The sequence below is a fragment of the Aquila chrysaetos genome, chromosome 17 (genome assembly GCF_900496995.4).
Source record: "Aquila chrysaetos chrysaetos chromosome 17, bAquChr1.4, whole genome shotgun sequence".
In the NCBI taxonomy this organism is placed as follows: Eukaryota; Metazoa; Chordata; class Aves; order Accipitriformes; family Accipitridae; genus Aquila; species Aquila chrysaetos.
The window spans coordinates 29673877-29695790 of record NC_044020.1 but is presented as its reverse complement, the minus strand read 5'-3'; the positions used below and the strand labels follow the sequence as shown (position 1 = coordinate 29695790).

At 43.1% G+C, this 21914-nt stretch overlaps 1 protein-coding gene and 1 long non-coding RNA gene across 3 annotated transcripts; one reads left to right on the top strand and one right to left on the bottom strand.

Moving 5' to 3' along the window:
* Positions 1 to 885: 885 nt before the first annotated feature.
* TM7SF3 (transmembrane 7 superfamily member 3) lies at positions 886 to 20221 on the bottom strand. Of its 2 annotated transcripts, XM_030040833.2 has the most exons (13): positions 20038 to 20221; positions 19809 to 19882; positions 13388 to 13542; positions 11494 to 11644; positions 10931 to 11051; positions 9942 to 10113; positions 8670 to 8847; positions 7258 to 7344; positions 6726 to 6806; positions 5845 to 5997; positions 3865 to 3962; positions 3317 to 3479; positions 886 to 2828 (listed from the first exon to the last, which is right to left on the bottom strand). In XM_030040833.2, exons 2-13 carry the CDS (start codon positions 19876 to 19878, stop codon positions 2566 to 2568), a joined length of 1692 nt encoding a protein of 563 aa, XP_029896693.1. In that variant the 5' UTR covers positions 19879 to 19882; positions 20038 to 20221; the 3' UTR covers positions 886 to 2565. The 2 variants fall into 2 exon arrangements, with proteins under 2 accessions (XP_029896693.1, XP_040985544.1); XM_041129610.1 differs by lacking the exon at positions 13388 to 13542 and having other exon boundaries at positions 20038 to 20220.
* On the top strand, positions 19979 to 21853 carry LOC115352522. The gene is made up of 3 exons (XR_003927176.2): positions 19979 to 20055; positions 20229 to 20395; positions 20504 to 21853. It is a non-coding gene; the product is annotated as an uncharacterized LOC115352522 (long non-coding RNA).
* Positions 21854 to 21914: the final 61 nt, after the last annotated feature.

Here is a 21914-nt window from a genome sequence, read left to right as displayed (position 1 = left end):
GTGGATCAGCTGTTGTATTCTGATTATTATCACTGTTACTCACTATGGCTTACAGAATATGGAAGAAAATTCCTGTAACACCTTTTAGCAGAATTAAAAAAAAAAAAAAAGACAGAATCTTCAAGTCAGGATCTCAGAAAAAGAGTTCAAAGGCCAGTTCTGCCATAGACTTCCTATATGATCTTGCAGACTAATTTCCAGTCAAGAAGTGGATGACAACCATTCCTTTGTTCTCTAGAACCTCATCTGACAAAGCTACTAAAAAAAAGAAAAAAAAGCCTCTTTGGACCATGTACTTCCTCACTAGCTTCATACAGAACATAACCACACTCTCAGCCTCTAGGTGTCACTGCAACTACAGTTAAGTCCTTACAACAGGTCAGCGAACCTCCCTCCCCCCCCATCCCTTGAGGGAGTAAAAAGTTTTTTCAGAACAAAACTATCCCTACAATACCAAAGGCAGAAGCTAAGTTGTAAAAGTGTCATTGAACTCAAAAAGACCCCTTTAACTCCAATATTTTTTCAAAAGACATCTTTATTATAAAAGATATAGAAAATTAGAGTTAAACTTGTTTCTTCCACAATGTTAATCACAGCAGTTATAAAAAAACCTAGGTAAACATGTTTAAGAGCATTTGTATACCAAATTAAGTGTTTGCTACTTGCCATCAAATACAGCAAAGACATGCTCAGTATCAGTGCAGTAAAGGCAGTCGGCAAGCATCAGTCTGCCAGAGGGCAGGGAAAAGAGCTCCTCATTTACCTCCATGTGCCACACAACAGCAGCACAGTGAAGCAAGACCCAAATTGCAGAATTTCAGCCATGCTCTGCTGTTTGAGGCAGATGTTCCAGCTCTAAGCAATCATGGGATTTGTCTCTCTAAACATCAGATGAACTCAGTCACCTCAGACACTATGTCATTAAGCTTTCACTCCTTAAAGAAAAATGGCTGGTAAGCAGAGTCATTTTAAAGTCATTCATTCCTTTCTATTGCCAGGGTGGTTTAACTTTCAACTAACTTCCCAGATAAAGTTCTTTTGCCGGTTTCCTTACGAAGAGTTGTTTCTTACATACTTACCACCAAGAACTTAAAGTGGTGGCCAAGAACTTAAGTTTCCACCACTAGGGTATTCACTCATGGTGGTTCCATTCCAACAGCAGAACAGCCATTCACCTTCAGACAGGAAGGACTATGTACTTTGCTGCCCGCACTAAAGGTACAAAGACAGTGAGAAGAACAAAAGCCGCCACGAGCTGCATCAAGATACAGGACACAAGTCTTCAGCCATCATTTAACACATGACAGATCACCGCATAAACACTGAATGTGAAGACCAGGATTGGGAATGGGGTACAAGGGCAGGTAAAACCAAGGACAGCCTCAGGACTGCTTGTGCATTTATGTGAACTAAAACCACAGTGCTCTGGTTTGCATTTTGAAAATGGCTGTTTGTTTTGTTTTTAGGGAAGTGAATAAATCCACCACAAGATCACAATCCTCCACTGAACACAAGAGCGGTCCCTTATATGTTTTTATACTACATTCTGCTTTGGGCAGATGCAATCCAAATTGGTAAGGAACACATTCAGTCAGCAAGCATCCTGGTCAGTATTTTGCTAGCTGGCTGCTGTTTTCACCCCTTAAAGGAAAAATTAAAAGATATATTAATTAAAAATAAAAATAGTGTTTCAACCAATTCCAGGGAAAAGAAAGTGCCATTGGCTACAGAGAGCTTATTTTGTTTTTTTCTTTTATGACAGCACCATCAGAAAAGAGATTATACCAGAGCAGAAACAAGACAGGCTGTTCAGAAAGCAAACAAGGAGGCAAACCTCTTGTGTTCTCTTAGCAGTCATCTCTGCACAAAGGCCAGAAAACCAGCTTGCTACAGAACCATCCAAAAGCAAGGGAGAAAGTCTTCTTGTCTCAGATCAAGTCCACTTCCTGACCCTCAGTGTGCACACTTACAACAGTTAATTCAGTGCAGTTTAAATTCAAGTCACTTAGTTTAGCTTGCAAGGTTCAGTAATACTTCTTGGAAACAATTGTATCTGCAGCCACATATTTTGTACCTATGTTAGAAGGTGATACTTCAGCTCCTGCTAGGAGAACTCTTTCTGTGTATGGTCCTTATCTCTCATCCCTCACAATTTGACAGACTGCTCATCTTCAGGAGCAAGTCAGGCAATATTTCAGCAGTTTCCACACTGCGAGGGAAGAACCGGCATTGTACAGGTTGCTTTCCAAGGGCTGTTTTATATTTCACATACCTAAACATCAAACTAGATCACCACAAGATAAATACCTGTACTTGACCATTAGTACAAGATTCTGCAGCTAGACATACATGTTACAGCAGGCTCAGTGGGCCATTGAGGAAAGTGTCACAAAACAGCATGTAGTGTACCAGATATAACTTTTCTTTCAGGTTGGGCAAATATAATCCTCTTAAGGAGGACAAATCGGCAGTGGTAAATCCTGCACCACTGGCTGGTTTGCTGATGATCACTCATCTCACCATTCCTAGATACTCCCTCTGTGTTCCCACCAGTTATTCGGCAAGTTACAGAAGCAATGGAGTTCTCTCCCCAGCTGGCTGCTCTTTCTGAAAAAACTCTTTGATATGCAGTAGCTTGTTATGGATCCTCTCTCTTAAGGGAGGGATATGATGGCTAGGGTCTAAGACATTGGTGCTTCTGCGCTCCCTTTCCCGCTTCCAGGTGAGATAGGGGTGTGGTGGAAAGGGCACTTCACTTCTCTCTCGGCGAAGCTGCACAGTTACTCCGCTGAGGGCCAGCATTGTCCACACTGACAGGATAATGAAGTCTGAAAGAGATAAAACAAACAGATTCCTGTATCAAAGCAGAACTTTCCTTCCTTTCCCAAGCACAAACACTGAACAAGTTTAGTGACAGAAAGGAATGAAATATTGTCTGTGCATCCTCACAGGCCTAGAGTAATTCCATGCAAAGGTGAGAACACACATAGAGTTGAGATAAGTCTGTTCAGTCACCATATTAGGCCTTTTGACTGCCCGTTCTGCAAACTTATCAGCAAGGTGGCAGTCCAGGCCTGAGAAGCACCGTTCCCAAGGGCCATTGTCACATATCACCTGCAGGAAGGTTGGTGCCTTTGAGTCTACTCAGTATTTCTTTTGGAGTACTAGAATTTATCATCTGGGTGTTAAATCTCACACTGTACTTACTGTGTTCTCCTTTCATCCCTTCCTACCCTCACTAACTATTCACAATGGAACCAAAAAAGGCAGCAGTTTTTCTTAAAAAAAAAAAAAAAGTCTTAAGAGCAGTACTCACCATTTGTTTGAAAAGGCACATTGGTGTAAGCTCTGCTGAAGTAATCATTGAGGACCCTTCTGAGTAGGTCTAAGGTGATGTAAGCAAGACTTGTGTAGACATAACAAGCAATAGCTAGGATCACTGTATAAGAGCCTACCATTGCAGAGGCCAGTATGTTCAGCTAGACAGGGAGAAAAATACACAGCTTTAGGAGAGTGATGAACACTCTTTATTCCCCATCTCCTTAAGTAATATTTTATATCAGTTCTTCTACAAGAAATTGGCTGCACACACCTGTTATCCAGACATCCTGTTAAGACAGCAGAAGTCGACTAAATGCAAGTGTTAGTGGATGCTGTGTGCAACACTGCAAAAAGTAATTCCTTTACTTATGGACCATTTAGCACAAGTAGGGCTGAACAGGAACTCCCCTAGAGCTGGTCCTGTGCTGAGCTTCATGAAGGCGTGTTAAGTTTTCTATACATATCCCGCAGGACTACATTTTGCATTAAGAAGTCTGACACCCCTTCCTCTCTCCTTCCAAGGTGACAATGCAGATTACTTACAATTCTTGGACAGCCAACAAAAAGCACTGGAATCATCAAGGCCACAGAAGAAAAGGTCACCCAGAACACCACATCATCACGGAAGACCCTGTAGTCTCCTGCAAAGACACCATATTCCACATGTAATTTACCAGTTAGTAAAACATTTTCTTTTTTGCAAGTGGTTGGGGTGAGCTTTTTCCCCCAAAGATTCTATACATTCAGAAATATCTGCTGCACAGTGTTGTGCTGGTTTTGGCTGGGTTAGAGTTAATTTTCTTCATGGTAGCTAGTATGAGGCTATGTTTTGAATTTGTGCTGAAAACAGTGTTGATAATACAGAAATGTTTTTGTTATTGCTGAGCAGTGCTTACACAGAGTCAAGACCTTTTCTGCTTCTCACCCCACCCCACCTGTGAGTAGGCTGGGGGTGCACAACAAGTTGGGAGGGGACACAACTGGGACAGCTGACCCCAACTGACACAAGGGATATTCCAGACCATATGATGTCATACTCAGCATATAAAGCTGGGGAAAAAGGAAGGGCGGGACATTTGGAGTTAGGCATGTGTATTCCCAAGTAACCATTATGCATGATTGAGCCCTGCTTTCCTGGAGATGTCTGAACATCTGCCTGCTGATGGGAAGTAGCAAATGAATTTGGTTTTTTGCTTTGCTTATGTGCGTGGCTTTTGCTTTACTTATTAAATCATCTTTATCTCAACCCATGCGTTTTCTCACTTTTATTCTTCTGATTCTCTTCCCTATCCCACGAGCAGAGTGAGCAAGCAGCTGTATAGTGCTTAGCTGCCAGGTGGGGTTAAATCACAAGCGTTCAAAAGCTTAGCTTTTGAGCTCAAATGCTGATTGTTTGATGCACTGTAACACAGTTAGTCAAAACAAGAACAGAAAAAGAGTGTCCCAGTTGAGTATAGGTCCTGTACTCTAAGTTGGGACAGCAGATCTTGTCCATGAAACAAAGATTTTTGATGAGGTGTACATTACTCATCTGGTAAGAATTAAAAGTACCAGAGTACTTCTGCCCAATAAAAAGCCATTTTGTTGCCTATATAAGTTTATAATCTATAAACCTGCATCTATGTAAGTTTGACTCTAGGGCATGGTACAACTGCAGCCATCACAGTAACACAAGGCAACAAATTCTTCTGGCTTTAGGAAGAGTAACTCACTCAAACACTACTTCCCTCCACCCCCCACCTCCCTCCCCTGGCTTTCTAAAGCCTGTCAATTAAACAGAGGGGACAAGCTGACCCCCAGCATGGGTTATCACAGAATTGTGGCTTGAGTCATGCACAGATGACTGGTGAATGAAACTGTCCCACCAAGGGATCTTGAGCAGAAGTTTTGAGATTTAAAATTATAATAGAGAAAGCAGTGTGACTGATGCTCTGTTGTCCCAGAGGGATTCCAGCTCAGCAGCCCTGCTTGCTTTTAAGAGAGAAACAACAGACAAATTGCTTAACAAAGTCATTCTAAAGACCCTGATGATGCCAGTCCAGCTGCAAATACAAGTTTGACTCTTATAGTGCAGTACTCTCAGAGTACTTGCACTGTAGTATGGTGAAAGGTAACAGCAAGAGCTCCTCTTAATCCATGATGCCTTTATGCTTGAAGCCTTCAAGTTAGACTACAGATTTACTACTGTGACTTGTTCTGGATAGAGAACAAGACAGACAACAAGTGCATGCCTGGAGCAACAGACTGCTGAGATGGCACGCAGCTTAGGTAGGAAGAGCCTCACCAAGTTCTCTGCAGAATAAGCAGTTTCCTTCTCCCACCAGTACAGATTCCCCAAGTAGTTTTAATTACAGCACACCTGAAAGAAGGCTTCAGGTACATCTCTAGTCCTTCCAACACTGGAAAGTGAAAGTTAAACATCACACTAAGATAAACCAGATAGCAACATTCATCTTAGAGCCTTGCTGCAGGAACACATCACTCAATAGCCAGAACTTTGCAGCAGAGTATTTCAGTGCATACCTAGTGGAGTAAAGAAGACCATCGATGAAAAGAGAAATCCCAGCACAAGTCCAATAATAAACATACAGAGTAGAACGGAGCCAAATCTCCACCAGCTGGCAACCAGGAAAAGCCCTCCAATAATTCCAGCTACTGCTGTCAAAGTAAGACGCACTGAAAAAGAAAAGGGGAAGTTCCAAGCTCTGAAAACTTCAGTTACTGCAATAATGTATCAGTAGCTTTACTTACATGCTTGATTGTTACCTAATGAAAACTTTCTGAAAAAAGCCAAACAAGAGTATCCGTATTTACTTGATGCACTTCACTTAGACTCCAGTCTGCAACTGAGGATGTGCTACCCAGAGTGGCATGGAGCTGGAATGAAAGTCTTACTACTATGTATATTAGTACCTTGAGTTCCCAGGGCAGTTATGGCTGCAACAGCTAATGCACGTGTATCAAAAAAAGTAACTATATGAGGTAGGACAAAGACAAAAGGAACAAATTCTTGCTAGTCTAACAAGCAGGGTGCAGACCTTCCATTTTACAGATGAAATCTGCATTTGATCTGAAATAGAGGTTCACCCATTATGAAAGAAGTAGGAAGGAAGTACGTTGCAAGTTTCCAGAGTTTCTAAAAATCTGTATCTTCCTTAAATAGATACTAAAATTTGTCTTTTAGAGTTGCATCTATTAATTCTGCATCACTATTAGATGTTGGAAGCAATTGTTACTGTGTTGCATATTCAGCTATTATGGTAATCAGAGCTCAGTTCAAGTCCTAGGTATCATCCTCCTATCCTTCCCTAAGGCTCACCAGCAACAAGCACAACAGATTTTACTGAAGGGATTCATAACAATACTTTGGGAAGAGGATTGGGTATCCTGACACATCTACTCACCATCATAACCAAGGCCAGTTACCCTCGTAATGAATACAAAGAAGAAGAATGCTGTGAATATGAAGCCCATGAAGAGTAAGTCTAGAGAAAAAGGAAAAAAGATTTAGTATGCTGTCATATCACTTCATACCAAGCCCACTTCAGTACATCTTCAGACATCTTCATGTTACAACAGGGAAGGAACATACCAGCTCACTGACTGAGAAGCACAAAAGGAAAGCCAGACAACACTTTGTTCTCGAAAGGGGTGTCCTCAAACACTTCTAATAGTAAAAAATTTACATATTTATGTCTATGTTGCCCAGCATGCACCCTAGTTCTACATTTCTATTCTTTGCATAACAGAAAATTCTTGCTCTGCATTTAAAAGCTCAGATACTGTAAAAGCAAAGCAGTGGACCTAATTGGCACGTAATCACTATCAAGTGAATCTTAGTAATAACACCACCATTCTAAGATACAGCAAGTTACATTTATGAAATTCCAACCAGGCTTATGAGAAGAGAAAAAACAACCAAAAAACATTCAGCACCTGTTTTCCAGAATCTGTGTCCGAAAAAGCAAGTGAAAAGACCAAGAACAGCAAGAGCAGTGAAGAATACTTTGGTAGAGAGTTTACCTATGAGGAGAGAGAAAGGGTTACTAGACCATTCTGCCTAGTAGTTCCAACAATGAGACTAAGGTATGGCAAGGTTGCTGTTACTGAGTCTACTGATAATTTAACAGCTACCACTCCTTCAGGCACACCATGTGAGCAGATTTGCAATGCCTGAACTAACAGTTATCTTGATAGGATCTCCAACAGAATATTTCACTAGTTCCACACTGATTAAGAAATCAAGAGCTTCCTCCTTATTCAGAAGGCTAAAGTTTCTGTAACAATTAGTTAAGCAGCTGTAACTTGCTGTTTATAATATAGATACAGCTTTACCTGAAAATTCTCTGGTCAGCTTTAGAAAAGTGACATCCAATCACCTATAAAAATCAGTGCTACAGGATTAGTGACCCAGGCAGCAGCTACAGTCTTTACTGCTGCAGCCTTCATCATAATCTCCCTTTAATATACTTTCCATGCAACAGAAAGGACCATCAGCATCCGAGTACAGCTCACCTCTGTCTCCTAGGCAAAATTCTTACTGGTGTTTAAGCTATTTGAAAAAGTAAACCACATTTTCCTAGTTCTCTAAATTAGAGAAGAGAGGTTTAGCCTAGATAATTTGTCTCATGTTGTCATAAGACAACACTGAGTTTGACAACAGTTACTTGTGTTACAGTATACAAGAAAATAATCATGAGAACAAATCTTACTTTATGAACCATATTCTACCCATTATTCTTGTCTCTTCCACAGTCACAATGGGAGTGGCAGCTTTGCTCTTTTTCTGCTCAAATTCTATCATTATACAACTTTGTACAAAGTAGCATGACTTTGTAGTCATTCCACTATTGCTGACATTTTAATGCTTATTTTAGGCGACTATCTCCTTTCAAAATATTTGAAGGTTACCAATTCCTGTTAGCACCAGCACAGTTCGAAAAATTAGGCTGGATCCTAATCTAGTTCATGTTTTATTAGTTTAGTTTCACATGTAGCATCTATAGTCCTACAAGTGATTTAAGATTATGTATCCAATTCAAATGGAAAAAGCTAGAGTGGTACTACAGAGTTGCAAGTTATATATTTGCAAGCCACATATTAAACTTCCATTAAGTTAAACCTTCAATTGCTAATAGTTCTCCTTAGTCTTATTTCAACAGTCTAGAATTTCTCCTCAATCAAGAAGTAGACTCCATCATAAAGTAACAAAATACATCCAGTGTAAAACAAAGAGCTCCTTCACACACTAAAAAAAAAAAAAAAAAAAAAAATCTCAAAAGCACCATTCAGCATGTTGGAGCACAAGCTTGAGATGAGCTGGCAAGGACATACAAGTCCCAACTTACTGAGAGAAGAGCAGTTATCCACTAGGTCAGCAAAGCTGCAGGCATATGTATGCACAGGTACGTATGCAGCAGAAGTATTCCAAAGAGGATCCCATACTATGACATTGTAGATCACACCTTGTCCAGGAAGTGAGGAAAAGTAGACATTGGTCTTGTCATCAGTTGTCAGCGTAAGCATCTGGAACAGTAAAGAGTATTTTGAGTTGCAAGGAACTCCTTGTCACTGTTACTGATGGCATGTTGATGTGTCCATACAGCTGAGGCAATACTCAGCAGCTCAAGGAAGATGATCAGCAAGAACACCAGGCAAGAGCTCTCCTATTCTGAACCCTCTCAGTATTACCAATTGAAGCATTAAAGGCTCACAGGACAGAGTCCACTTCCTCCAGCACTCTGCTGTCAGAAAACATAGTAGAAGATTCTTCCACTCATGTTTTGCTCTTCCCCATTTGAGGACACAGTTCAGGTTCCCTGCCAGTCTCCAGCCAGTCTCCTAACCCAGGTCTGGCCTCTGAAGCAGGCAAGGCTACCATTCTACTCCCTAGTAAGGCCAGGCAGGTCACAGCCACTGAGATTCTCCCCTCTGTCCCTTCCAATCTCTTTGCTGGGGGATAGGTAAACATGTGGCAAGTGTTTGCTCTCATGTATCAGATCTCTTTATGCTGCTCCAAATGGCACCCATTTCTAGTCCAGTTCCGCTATATTCTCCCTGCTCCTCTCTTCCTTGTGTTCCATGCTCAATCCTCAGCATATGAGGATGCCAGACCCCAGCATCTCTCGGGCATCATAGAAGACCATCCATCTTTGTCAGAAGCGGCTCTAGTTCTGGATTTACAGGCACTGAGTGGCAGTATAGCTATAGGCAAGCTGCCTTCAACATCACTGAAGGAGCACTGTGGTTAAACCAGTATTCAGCAAGCAGGAAGACACTGCAATAAGAGCTTGTTCCATTGACAAAAGGGTGCAAGACATACAAACATCTCACAGACTAGTCACTAACATCTACCTAATATCAGAATCCATTACAAGAAACCTCAATTCTGCCACATTTCAGGCTATGCTAACTAGCCACCTCTATCCCAAGAGAGAGTGGTTACCATTTTGTATGCATCACTCACTGTATATTTCCTAGCCAGAAATCCCAAATACAAGCAAGCAGCCTGAAGCGTCTGCAGCTTGCTTATGTCACTCAAGGAAGATAAGCACAGAGGAGGAGAAAACGTAAGATAGTGCCACTGCCACATACCTAGTACACCAGTGCTTCAGACTTACTTTAATGCCATTGGCTTTGATACTTTGCACCTCAGACATCTTCCGTATGTGGCTCACGAGTACCATTTCAGAAAGATCGTTTTCTGGTAAGAAGTACTGGTAGACATCATAGCGCAGTCGCCATCTGGAGTTCTGACCAGTCCCTGAATCACAGGATGGTGGGTTTGCTCCTCTACAATTAAAAAAGAGATCAGCTATGTGCCCAGCACAAGCCCCCAGATCTTAACATTAGTTTTCAGAAGTTACCTGTCCAAGGTGGCAGTATTTGGCTGCTTCTCTTTAGAAGTTAACACCAGCAACTAATTCAAAACTAGACTGTAAATGTTTGTGAGCACAGACTACAGCAGTATTATGCAGAACCACCCTGATGCAGGTAGTGTCTGTGCCTGTACCTGCCTTTACATTTACAGAGGCTTCCTACAAGTTGTCATAAGGAACCAGCACAAGAATTTCAAGAGGTCACAACAGCCAAACATCACAAAACCACTGTTTGTTTTCCCATGCATGCTTTATACACAGCTCTGAACATAGCCTTCCCCATTCCCTGCCTATCACCTGTGACATCAAGCATCATTCAGGAAATAATACCTTATAATTTGAAGTCTCAACGTTAAACAAAACTCTAGGTCATTATCATGCTTCAGTGCCAGTAAAGGAATGAAATTGGCTATAATACACAATTGCTTCTCAAACAGATTAAGTCATTATGAGAAGTGGGAAGATCCAGTATTTGCTGACTGCTTGCACATCTGAAGTTGCATAACCTTTCCCATAAGATGCAACTCTCAACTTTTATCTCTCTCTCTCTCTCTCTCATGTATCCTCTCCCCTTCCTCCTTTTCCTCATCTACTTCTCAGTTTGTTGCAGCAAACGAGATTTCTGCCAGCAGTTGGATGGTCAGGCTTTTCAGCAGAATCTTGTTTTATGATCTTGGCCAAATACAGGACAAAGAAGGTCTTGCTCAGTGCACTGAAGTTTTTCCACACACCTGGTATATCCCAAGTTTGCAGGGGCAAACTTGATGTGTATATCAACCAATGTATAGTCTAGGTAAATATTTGGATCCACTTCCAAGTCAAATTCTAGATTGCAGCCTCCAGGAATAGGATCTAGAACACAGAAAAAGATAACTGCAGTAGTTTTTACTTCCCCCTTACACAGCATGAAAAAAAGTTCTAAGACCTCAGCAATGCATGTACTTGCAGGCATAGTCTGCTTGCTAAGCACATAAAATTGTCAGGTTCTCTTACTGCAGTCAATAGAAGTGGTTTCACTGCAGTCTAAGACAGGTCCTGATACATATGCACAGCAGTTTTCTACTCTAAGGCTAGAGTTGTGACAAGACCATACAGTACATCCTATACACAACTCATAATTCAGCAGCCATACTAAACTTTTTCAGCCCATTTCAAAAGAATTTCTGGCATGTCCATCATATGTTTGCACCACGTAAGACTATCACCTCTGAAAGGTCAACACATCAACACTTCACTTCATAGTTAACTTGTAATAAGCAGAGCTGGCATCCCTTAACAAGTAATAAGAACATACCTTTCTCCATATAGGGAATAGAGATAGCCGTGCTGAGCACCTGACTAGCATCCCGTGACCGAAGGTACCACGTACACATGCTCTGTTGAGGCCGAAGAATGGAAACCAGTCCTTTGTCTACTCCAGTTCCTGAGCTGTTCACAGATGGATTCTGGACAGAAACAAATTGAGAAGATTTTTACCACAGCTTGATGGATTGCACAGGAGTCACATTCCTGCCACAAACCTGCAGGGCACACATTTCAGTGCCAGTTGCCACAGATGAGGCATTCAGCCCTTTTACCAGCTAGCTGGTAAAAAAAGGAAGATGGAAAAAAGGGAGTGGCCTCTGACACCACACACTGCCTAGCTCAGGCTCAAAAACCCAAGTGACAAGTTTGAGACTACTAAAGAGTTAATAATCACAAGCAAGTTGCAGAGAAATCTAGCTAGTCAAAGTCTACTGCTGCACAGCAATGTATTCACTAGTGAAGGTATAAAAGGATTGGAATATCCCTCACAAAAATTTGTGAGATTGCTTCTCAGAATGCTCTTTAGTGCTAAGTGCAGAAGCACCTCACTATCTCCACCAGAATGGAGATGATTGTATGACAGCTGGCTTAACACCAGCCATGCCAGACAAGTGCTTGAGGCCAGGTCAGCTACTGATCTAATGCCCACCAGCACCATCCCTTTCAGAACCAGGGGTCTTGAGGAAAGATCAGGCAGCAATGGCAATATCACACTAACAGGGCTAGAACAACCAACTGACCTGCAGTTGAATTTATTTTTCAGCATGGAAAATATGCTTTTGTCCAAGAGAGCCACAGTTATCTGAGGCAACACTGTAAAAAAGCACTTTGGACCTGGCAGACTTTAAAGTCTGGCTCAGCTTCATATTTCTAGAGGCAGGCCAGCCCTAAAAGAAGTATAGCTATATTTATGCATCACTTTCCTTGGCCTGGTAAGGCCCATGAATGCAAAGAGGGTCTGAATTGACAGGAGAAAATTCTACCAGTAGTAATCAAAGACTGAATAGGTATAACAGTAATGTCTTAGCCCTGTAATCCTGGCTATTTCACCAGTACAAAGACGACTGAGCTGGGTGACTTGTGTTACAGGTTATTCACCTCCTAACCTTCCCAGGATACTTCTTGACACTCGGTATATTCTCATTTGGGAAATACTGATGGGGAGAGGAAAACTGGATGGCAGCTGTCATATCTCCATCTACTACCTTCAGATTAGTCTATGTTCTGCTCAAATACCACTTAGAGTCTCATGGTACCATAAAGAAAAAAAAAAAAAAAAAAATCAGTATTTTAGACTGCATCCCAGTAATGACAAACTGATGCTAGTGTATAGCAGTAGGAATGCTTATATTGTTGGCTAGAAGTAGCAGCCTTCACTGGAGTACTAAGGAGCAATTTTTCCATGTGCCACCAAAGGATAATTAGATTCAGGACAAGGAGCTGGGGTAACAAGACATCATATCTGTAGGCTAGATCCAAGCCCCATAAACAGCTGACAACTAAACATCCCAAAGTGATCATGTTTAGTGTATAAGGTATCTGGCAAATACTTATCATGAATCTGTTCTTAATTTGACAAGCTGATGGATAGTAGTCAGCAGTCACATGTCAAAAGCACCACTTCGACCAAGAACAAAGAGCCTTGAAACATTTTCAAGCCAGCTCTGAAATTCCTTCAGCATTCAGTCCTCCAAAATAGCAGCTATGACATACAAGTACAAGAAAGGATTTCTGAAGCTCAAATAATACCGTCCAAGAGCCGTGCAGGTAAGATATTCATATTATTTATATTGCTTCAGTTCTATATTCCTACATGTCTCGGAGCCCACTTCTTTGTTGAAAAAAAGTAGCACTTAAGAACAGAAGTGACACTGTTACCGTACCTTATCAAAGGATATCACCACACTGCTTTGCTGGGCATGTACTTGAAAAATAACAACAGTCACATTGCTTGCAATGTTCCTGATTACAGCTTCCACTGGATTGGTCTGGTTAAGCAGCACATTCCTGAATTTTCCCAAGGAGAGCTCAAGAAGACCTGCATTACAAAAAAAGACGACTTTTTTTTTTTTGTCCAGAGGGAAGCATTCATCAAGGGGAGCCTGGAAGCTTCCAGTAGCCCAATATTAGTCAGCTAGGAACAGAGCAAGATATTGTTTTATGCTACTCTCATCCTGTAAGCTATATTAAGTTTTCAGAGACTACTGTACAGCTATACCTACAAGAACAGTTACAGCTAGAGAACCCACCATGCAGCCTGGCACTCACCTAAGCACATCAGGCAGGACTTCCTGCTAGGAGCTCAGTATTTGATACTGCTGAGCTCATCAGCAACAGACACTAGCTGCAGCTGACCAGCTAGTGCAATCAACAGCAAGTAACATTCAGCAGAGTAAGAGAGGATACTGAGGACTACTTGCTCTTTGGCAAATACAGGCAAGTATTAGCCAACCAGCTTGCACAATACCTGTTAGACTTCCTGGGCGAATTCCCATGGACCATAGGAGTTGGAGTCAACTTCTATAACACAGTCAAATCTGTAATTTACACATGTATACTTACCCACTTTCAGCTATTTCACATGTCTTTTGCTCCCACACTATTCTTAATTATTAGGACTGTTGGACCCTGATTTCTGTATCTAAAAATCTGACTAATTTTTCCAAGACACAACCAAGACCATTTCTTCTTATGATAAGCACAACCCCATGATTCACTGTAATTTTAAATTAAAGAGAACCACATGACCGAGGATATAAGATTCTTTGAGAATCATCTTTGGCTTGTGATTCAAGTCCTGCAAGAAAGCCTGGTTTCTCCCTGCGCTGGGCTCTTTATGGACAGGGGTTGTCAAGGGAGGAAAGAGAAGCAGCTGTACAGAAGCCACAACATTCTCTTTTGTTGGTGGTTAGCAGCCAGACTACATGCTTGCTGAGCACACACAACGCCTTTCAGGTTTTTCCCTGAATTCCCGTGCATGCACACACAATAGTCCAGCAGACCTAAAACTTATCAAGCCTAAACACATACACAGTACTTCCTCAATAAAGTTGCCTCTTCTAGTGTAAAGGGTTGATACTGTCAAGTACTCCAACAGAAGCACAGCATATCAACAGCACCATCCCATATACACTGTTGCTGATGACTCAGGTGGCCTCCCATCCAAAAAAAGGAAGGGATACCATCTTCTCATCTGAAACTGCACCCAGTACTCTGTAACTCCTTTCCTGTTATTTTTTCCACTCTCCCCTGCCAAGAATTGGCATCTTTGGCCAGCTTCTTGGCCTCTTGATGATATGTAAACAGAGTTGAGCTCCTACCCTCATGCCTCCTCCACTCATCTCACAGCGGAGGAAGGAAGTGGAGGAAAAGTCTAACTCATATTATCTTGTTAACCTCAACGCTTACATGCTCACCCCCAAAATTCAATTAATACCAGTACTGCATCATCAATAAAACCCCCAGTTGAAATATGGGGATCATAAACCACCTAGGAGGAAAAACAAAGATTTTCCCTTTTTCTGTCCCATCATCTGCAGTTTGTGTTAAGGTAGAAAAAGTTTCTGCTCCAAGTTTTCAAACAGTAATTAACGTAAAATTAAAGCTACAAAAAAAGCTTTGTGTATTCTTCAGTTTCTGATAGAGTCCCTTGAGCAGCATTCAGATATCCTCCCCTTCACAAGACCTCTTTTCCTCCTTAGCTCTTAAGTTCTACCAGAAATGCAACTAGCAATATGAATGCTAAAGAAAAGCATTCAAAAAGCACAGACTATATATCTATGCACTCAGAAATTTGGAGTGAAAGCTTAGAATGCAGGACAAAGATTTTTCTTTGATTTTTAAGAACTTCAGCACAGTTTCCTGAACTGCAAGAGGTTCACACTTAGATGTTCTTTGAAGGAAAATACTGAAGCCATTTACATCCTCTCTATACTCTACATCAAGTGGGGGGAACTGCATTGCTCTGCCTTGTTTCTCACCTTCCCTCTGTACTCATACCCAGAGGCCTCTGCATAAACAAGAACAGATTCATCAGCAAGACATGCAGCCACTACTTCAACATGATCATGAGACTCTAAATGTCAGAGGCACTCTCTCAAGTTTAATTAGTGTGATAAATTAAGGCATGGTGTTCTACATTGCTTTACTGTTTGCATAACTGCTCCTAAAACAGTGCATGTGACATACATTTTAAACCAAAATCTGGACAGAAGAGTGTAGATTGAGGCTGAAGAACAAGAATGGCTACATCCATCAGACAAGTATTTTTCAGCTTGTTATTCACAGGCTCCTTGAATCACACTTCTAGCCAGGCTTGAAAGATGAGTAAAAGGAGAGTTCACAAGCACTGCAGAGCAGCAGACCCTTCTAAGAAGTTTGCTGGAAGAGCAATAGCTACATGGCCACAGACTTCAGCACCTTTCCAGCCTTCTCTTTTTCTGACATTTGAACAAGTCACTGGTGGTGCTCCAAGGCAGAAGGGGAGCATGGAGAGCAAGGCAAATTAACCAACTCACAATTCATCAGGCCTATGGCTATCGCAAGTTCTCAGACAGGCATCAGACTACCCGAGCCATACAGAGTTCAGTGTTGTCAAAGATGCTTTGAAACACAGATACCGCAACCTCCATGAACACGTAGTATTGGCCACAGCATGCAATCTTCTTCTTTGGACAAGCTTGATCTCACTGAAGGTAGCACACCAAACAGGACTGCAGGTTCGGCAGCACATGCAGGAAAGATAACAGCACCACAGAAGTGAGGTAGTTGACCCAGCAATTCAGCAACAGAGCCAGGAATAAAATCCAGGCATCCCCGCTTTTTTTTATTGCTTCACTTGCTCCAAATAGTGAAGGTCTGGAAACACCCTGTAAGATGCCATGCTATCCCCTCTTCCTTGCCTTGTAGGGAGAAGTATGATGGTCACTACATGTCAGAGTAGTTTTGGGTTAGATACATCAGAGGAACCCTCACTATTACAGAGATTATCAACTGAAAACATACTTAAAGGAAGTCAGCATTGCTGAAACTGAGCAAGAGCAGAGCAAAGATGGAGTATTGAGTGTGTATTACTTGGTATACTAGTACCAATACTAGAACAGGAGCACAGATAGTCCAGCATATAAAAGAACTAATGAACAGAGGCAGACAACAGTCTATTCTGTCACTCCACATTGTATCTTTTCTCCCACACGAAAGGCAAACCCAGTTAAGTTAGCAAAGGAATTGAACCTCTCAGAGTGCTTCCAAGATCAAAAGACCTTATTCCTAACTCTAAGCAACTAGGTAATCAACTCTACAGAGGCTCAGCATTTATTATCCCTTCCCTGAGACATGCAGTTTCCCCAACAAGCAACGGGGAGCTTGAACCATTTGATGCTTAAAGTAAACCACATTTCTGGCTCAAATAGTCAAGTGTCATTCCTCATCACCAACAAACGGTTAACCATACGAGGTTCTTGATGACACCTAGCATTCCAATTTCCATTATGAAACACAACTGAAGAGATGCCATTGCTGCCCCTACAGGAACAGTCTTTACCTACAGAGCCATGCTCAAACATTATGCTTGCCTCAGACAAAGAGGTTCTCTACAGTCAGAGAAAATGCATTTCTAGTGTGCCAACCAAAGTACAGTGGATATGCAGAATAACCTTATGTAAGCTTTAAGAGGTAAGAACCACCTTCCAGTGTAGCGAGTAAGTCAACAAGTAGTCACATGAAGATGTTTAATGGAGATGAAATGCAAGCTCAGACTGAAAACTAGTTTGAGTAGGGAAAACATGAGTATACAGTTACTTAAGAGAATAAAGCCAGCAGTCATATCAGACTTGTAAGGCCATGCATACATGGATGCATAGCAGAGTCCTGCTACAAGGTCTCTGTCTTCCCACACTAGTAAAACCCCAAATACAGACACCACCCACCCCACCTCCAAAAGAAGCAAGAACATTTATGAAAGCTTCTAAACTTTAATTGCATGTGTACTGAGACTCATGCTTAGAGTACAGTTTGATGCTTAAAGCAGACAGTGCCACAGAATGTGGCTTGACACCAGCTGCACCACTCCCATCCCAGAAGACTATTCTGTTCACCAAGTTAAAGGTAATGAGTGAGGTCTTCTACAGTTTGAAAAGTGAGGGAAGAAGTACCCATCTCACCTGCTTACAGTTTTACTAATCCACTTTTATTATCAGCCAGAACACGCAAGACCTGGGCTCTGTTGCATTGCTAGCACTGTTGATTAAGTTGTCACTTACACACCTGGGCAATAATGCTTCAAGATGCAAGTGACCAGCTGTCCAATACATTCAGACAGCTGAATAGCTTTGTGTTAACTTAAAGTGTTGTCTCTGCATAGACTAAACAGCTAGCACAAACCAAGTTCATCCAGATAAGCTCCATTTATGAAAAGTGCACTGCTCAATCCTGATTACTATAAATTCACTTTAGTTTTTCCAACACTAAATAACCTGGTTTGGATGTAGCAAACAAGGCCAGTTGCACTCCTACTTCATGAAGGTGGGGCTCCCTGGAAGGTGACAAACATGATACATAAAACATTTCTGCACAAATACTTAAGTCTGAAGAGCTGCAGCCTGTCAGAACCCCAGAAAGGTAACATAGGCCATCGTGCACAGATTTTACTTATCTGCACTTTTAAAATGAAGCAGGATCTTCTATTAGGAGATAGCAGAGCTCATTCCTACAAACCTGGGTGTCTAAGACTGAATAACTACAAGACAATTTCAAATAAGTGGACCATTAAGCAAGTGTCCTTGTTTAAAGGGCCTAATGATCAGCTAGACATTAGTACACAATTTACACAGCTTACTAGCTTTTCGTGAGGAAAACACTTGCCCCCTCCACTCTCAATTCTGCAAGGAAATACAGCAACAGGCTCCTTCAAGGCAAAGTAGTTAGCTTAGTCCCATATTCATTCTGCCTTTTTACATACTGTAAAAAAAATGACTCAGCACATGATCCATTTTCAATCAAGTCTGGGAGACAAACTGCTTGTCAGCATCTTTTAATATAAATATTAAGATCTAAGAACACTGAGCCCTCATTCTCAGACCTGCTTGCCACCATCAGGTGCAAGCCTAAGTTTCTAGGGCCTGCAAGAAGCACAGAACACCTGGCTCTCCACTAAGATCTTGGGCACGAGACATGGGGAGGGGAAGCTGGAAGGAGAAGTCTTCCACACTTGAGACTGATTCCAAACTCTGTCCTGCAGCCTTGCCAAGTATCCCAAGAATAGATTTCTTTTGGACAATTAAGCTTCATTAGAGGCAAGGTTAAAAATAAAGAAAAACTAAGAGGAGGCTTAGATCAGCCCTAACATAAGGCAGTGCTTGCTTATCTCTGAAAGGAAACTGATTATTTTTTCCTTTATTTGAACAGATAAGAGTTTAACCAGAAAAAAGTAAGCAGCTCTTAAATCTTCACAAGCTATACTCATTATAGTACACTTACCTACACTCCTATTTTAGTCACATGCAGGAACACAGGGGAATTACAGAAAAAACCCAACCATGCCAAATAAAGTCAGATTACATCAGCATGGCCAACAAGTAATTTTAAGAACCAAGCTCCTAGTTCTAGGGGGTTTCGCTCATTTCCTCAATTTTATAGGGACAGTGGTTTTCAACACACAATTCGCAGGGTGCTGGGAACACAAAACCACCTGTATGTGGTCAAAAAAAAAAAAAAATCCCGCTATTAACCTTGTTCCTTTTCTCATATAAACTCATAGATAGTAAATGCCACCTTGTTTCCTTAGAAGGAGCACAACGCTACACCAGACTCATCAGCCTGCACTGTATCCCTGCAACGGCATGGTAAAAATTAGTCCAGCATATCCACGTAAAATGATGGCGTTCATAGCAATTAAGCTGTAAAATAAAAAGGAAAAAAAAGGGGGGGAATGGGTTCTCCCTGCCCCTATCAAAGATTAAGATAACCACGAATATATAACTCTTCTCCAGCTCCACAGACAGCTGCATCTTCGGTTTGATCTTCACTCTTGCACGACCCCTGAGACAGCAGCAGGTCTCCCCACCGCCAGGGACACCCCCCAAAAAGGGTCCTACAGGCCTCTCCTCACAACAAGCCCCCTCCCCTCCATCCTGCTAGACATCGACCCGGCCAAAAACACCCTCTCCCCGCTAGAAGCCGGGTTCCACCAGCCCTCCGGCTGCCTAATGGCGGCCACGGCCCACAGTCCCGTGTCGTGACCACACACACCCCACCACCACCACCTCCACCTCCCCTGCCGCCACCACCTCCCCGCGCCGCACTCACCTGAGGCACCGCCATGGCGCAGGACCCCCAGGAGCACCAAGAGCACCACGGCGCAGGGAAAGAGCCGCATGGCGCTGCGGAGGGAAGGGGGAGATGAAGCTGAGAGCGGACTAGGGCGGTTAGGAGGAGCTTGGGCCGGGCGGGTCCTGTGAGGCGGCGCGCGGGCGCTGCGCCGCCTCACAGGACCCGCCCGGCCGGCCCGAGGCCGCTCCCGCCACCCCTCACCCACCTGCGCGAGCAGCCTGAGGTAACGGCTCCAACCGCCGCCCCCAGCAGCTTTTATCCTCCCAAAGCCGCCTCTGCCGGCCGTGTGGCAGTTACTGGGGCGGGTGAGAGGCTTGGGAAGGTCTCCGGGTCGAGGTGGGGAGGGTTGGGGTTTTTTTTATTATTATTTTTTGTTTGCTTTGGTTTGTTTTTTAGTTTTTAAGGCGGCTGCCATTTGTTTTCACCTTATAAACAGCGGTAAGAAAGGCTGCTCGGCCTCAGAGGCTTGCTGGTGCGTGTTTGAGGCGCCTCTGGCTGCAAAGGTGATTCATGGGTGCGTGACGGGAGAAAACAGAAAGCAAATCAAAAGTCTCTTTTTTGGGGTGTGTGTTTTCGATTTGTTATTTGGGCCTCGTTTATGAATTCACGTCGTAACCTAGGCTCTAAAAAGCCTTGTAGGATCACCCCTATTGCATTTACTTTTTCCCCAGCTTGCTTTGATCTGGTTTCCAGTTAAATTGCAAAAGGAAGCTGTCAGTCTGGTGTAAGAAGAGCACGGAGATGAGTGCTGGTCCGTATTTATAGATATTTCAGATAAATGGGTGTACTTTCTTCTCTTTGCCTACTGTGCATAGGAAGGCAGCCTTTCTCAGTCAGGTTATCTAGTTTGCTGAGGTTATTTCTGTTCTGCTCAGCGAAGTTCCTGTAAGTCAAAATCCATGAGATATTAAAAGTCTGTTAAGTTTAGTGTTTGCCACTGTCGTAGTTGACCTCTCTGAGTGAGACCTCAGTCACTCTTCATTCACAGCTCAGCATTCAAACTGCTCACCTGTGGCTTTCAGCCATAACCAAACAGCGCCTGCGAGAGGCTTGTCTTGTGCCACGAGCCTCACTTATTCCAGGCTCAGTCCAGCATCCATCCCGCTCGTGGAAATCCAAGAAAGAACCTGTTGACTTCCATAAAAGTTGTAAACCCCTTAAAAACACGCGGTAGGTTTTGGTCTACAGCGCAGTAGTTTGTGACTTGGCTTTTTAACAGAGGAGCACGAAGGAACCCCTCATCCCAGTTTACATGCACGGGCCAACAAAATCCTAACCCCGGCCATGCCATTTGGAAAACACCTTTGTCGGATTAGTTTGTTCCATGGCAAAGAGGGGAGCTGTAGGTGACAAAAGTCTAGTGGGACATGCGTTGCTGCTGGGTGGCTGCACCCACAGTGTCACTGACAAGTTAGCCAGAATAAACTCCTGGAGGTCTCCAGCCCAGCTGGCCCTCAAACCCGGACTATGGCCGTCGCTAGAGCAGGTCAGCCACAGTTTTGCCTTGCTTCACCTGAAGACCCGCGAGGGCAGCGAGCGCACAGCCTCCCTGGGTGTCCTGTCCCACCTGCCTGGTGCTGCTGGTGTTTCCTAATGCTCAGCCTGGCCCTCCCAAGGCCGCCTGCCAGCTGTGAAACCCCCCAGTGATCGGGGGAGGTCCCTGGCTGGGGGAAGGCTGACATCGTACCCAGCTTTCAGAGGTAAGAAAGAAGGGGTTTAAGTGCTGAATGACCGTCAGCTAGACACCGGACACCTACTGATGGGCACAAATCGGTATTTGTTCTCCAGCCCAGGGGCACAGAGAGCTCTTGCTGGCTCTAGGCCGGATCGTGGAGGACACTACGCTCCTGGCCCTTCACCGCTCCCCATCCGCTAGACATGATGCCGGCTCTGCTCAGGGCAGGAGCGGAGCGTGGAGTGGAGCCGGCGGCAGAGCGACTGTCGTAGGGCAACAGCTGTGCCCTCCGTGGCACGCCGGCCTTCTACCGCCGGTCACGCAGGAATTAGGGTAACACGGGAATTAGGTTCTCGACGGCAGGCGAGAAAGCAAACAGTGTCAGCGAGTGGCTTCCTGTGGCTCTG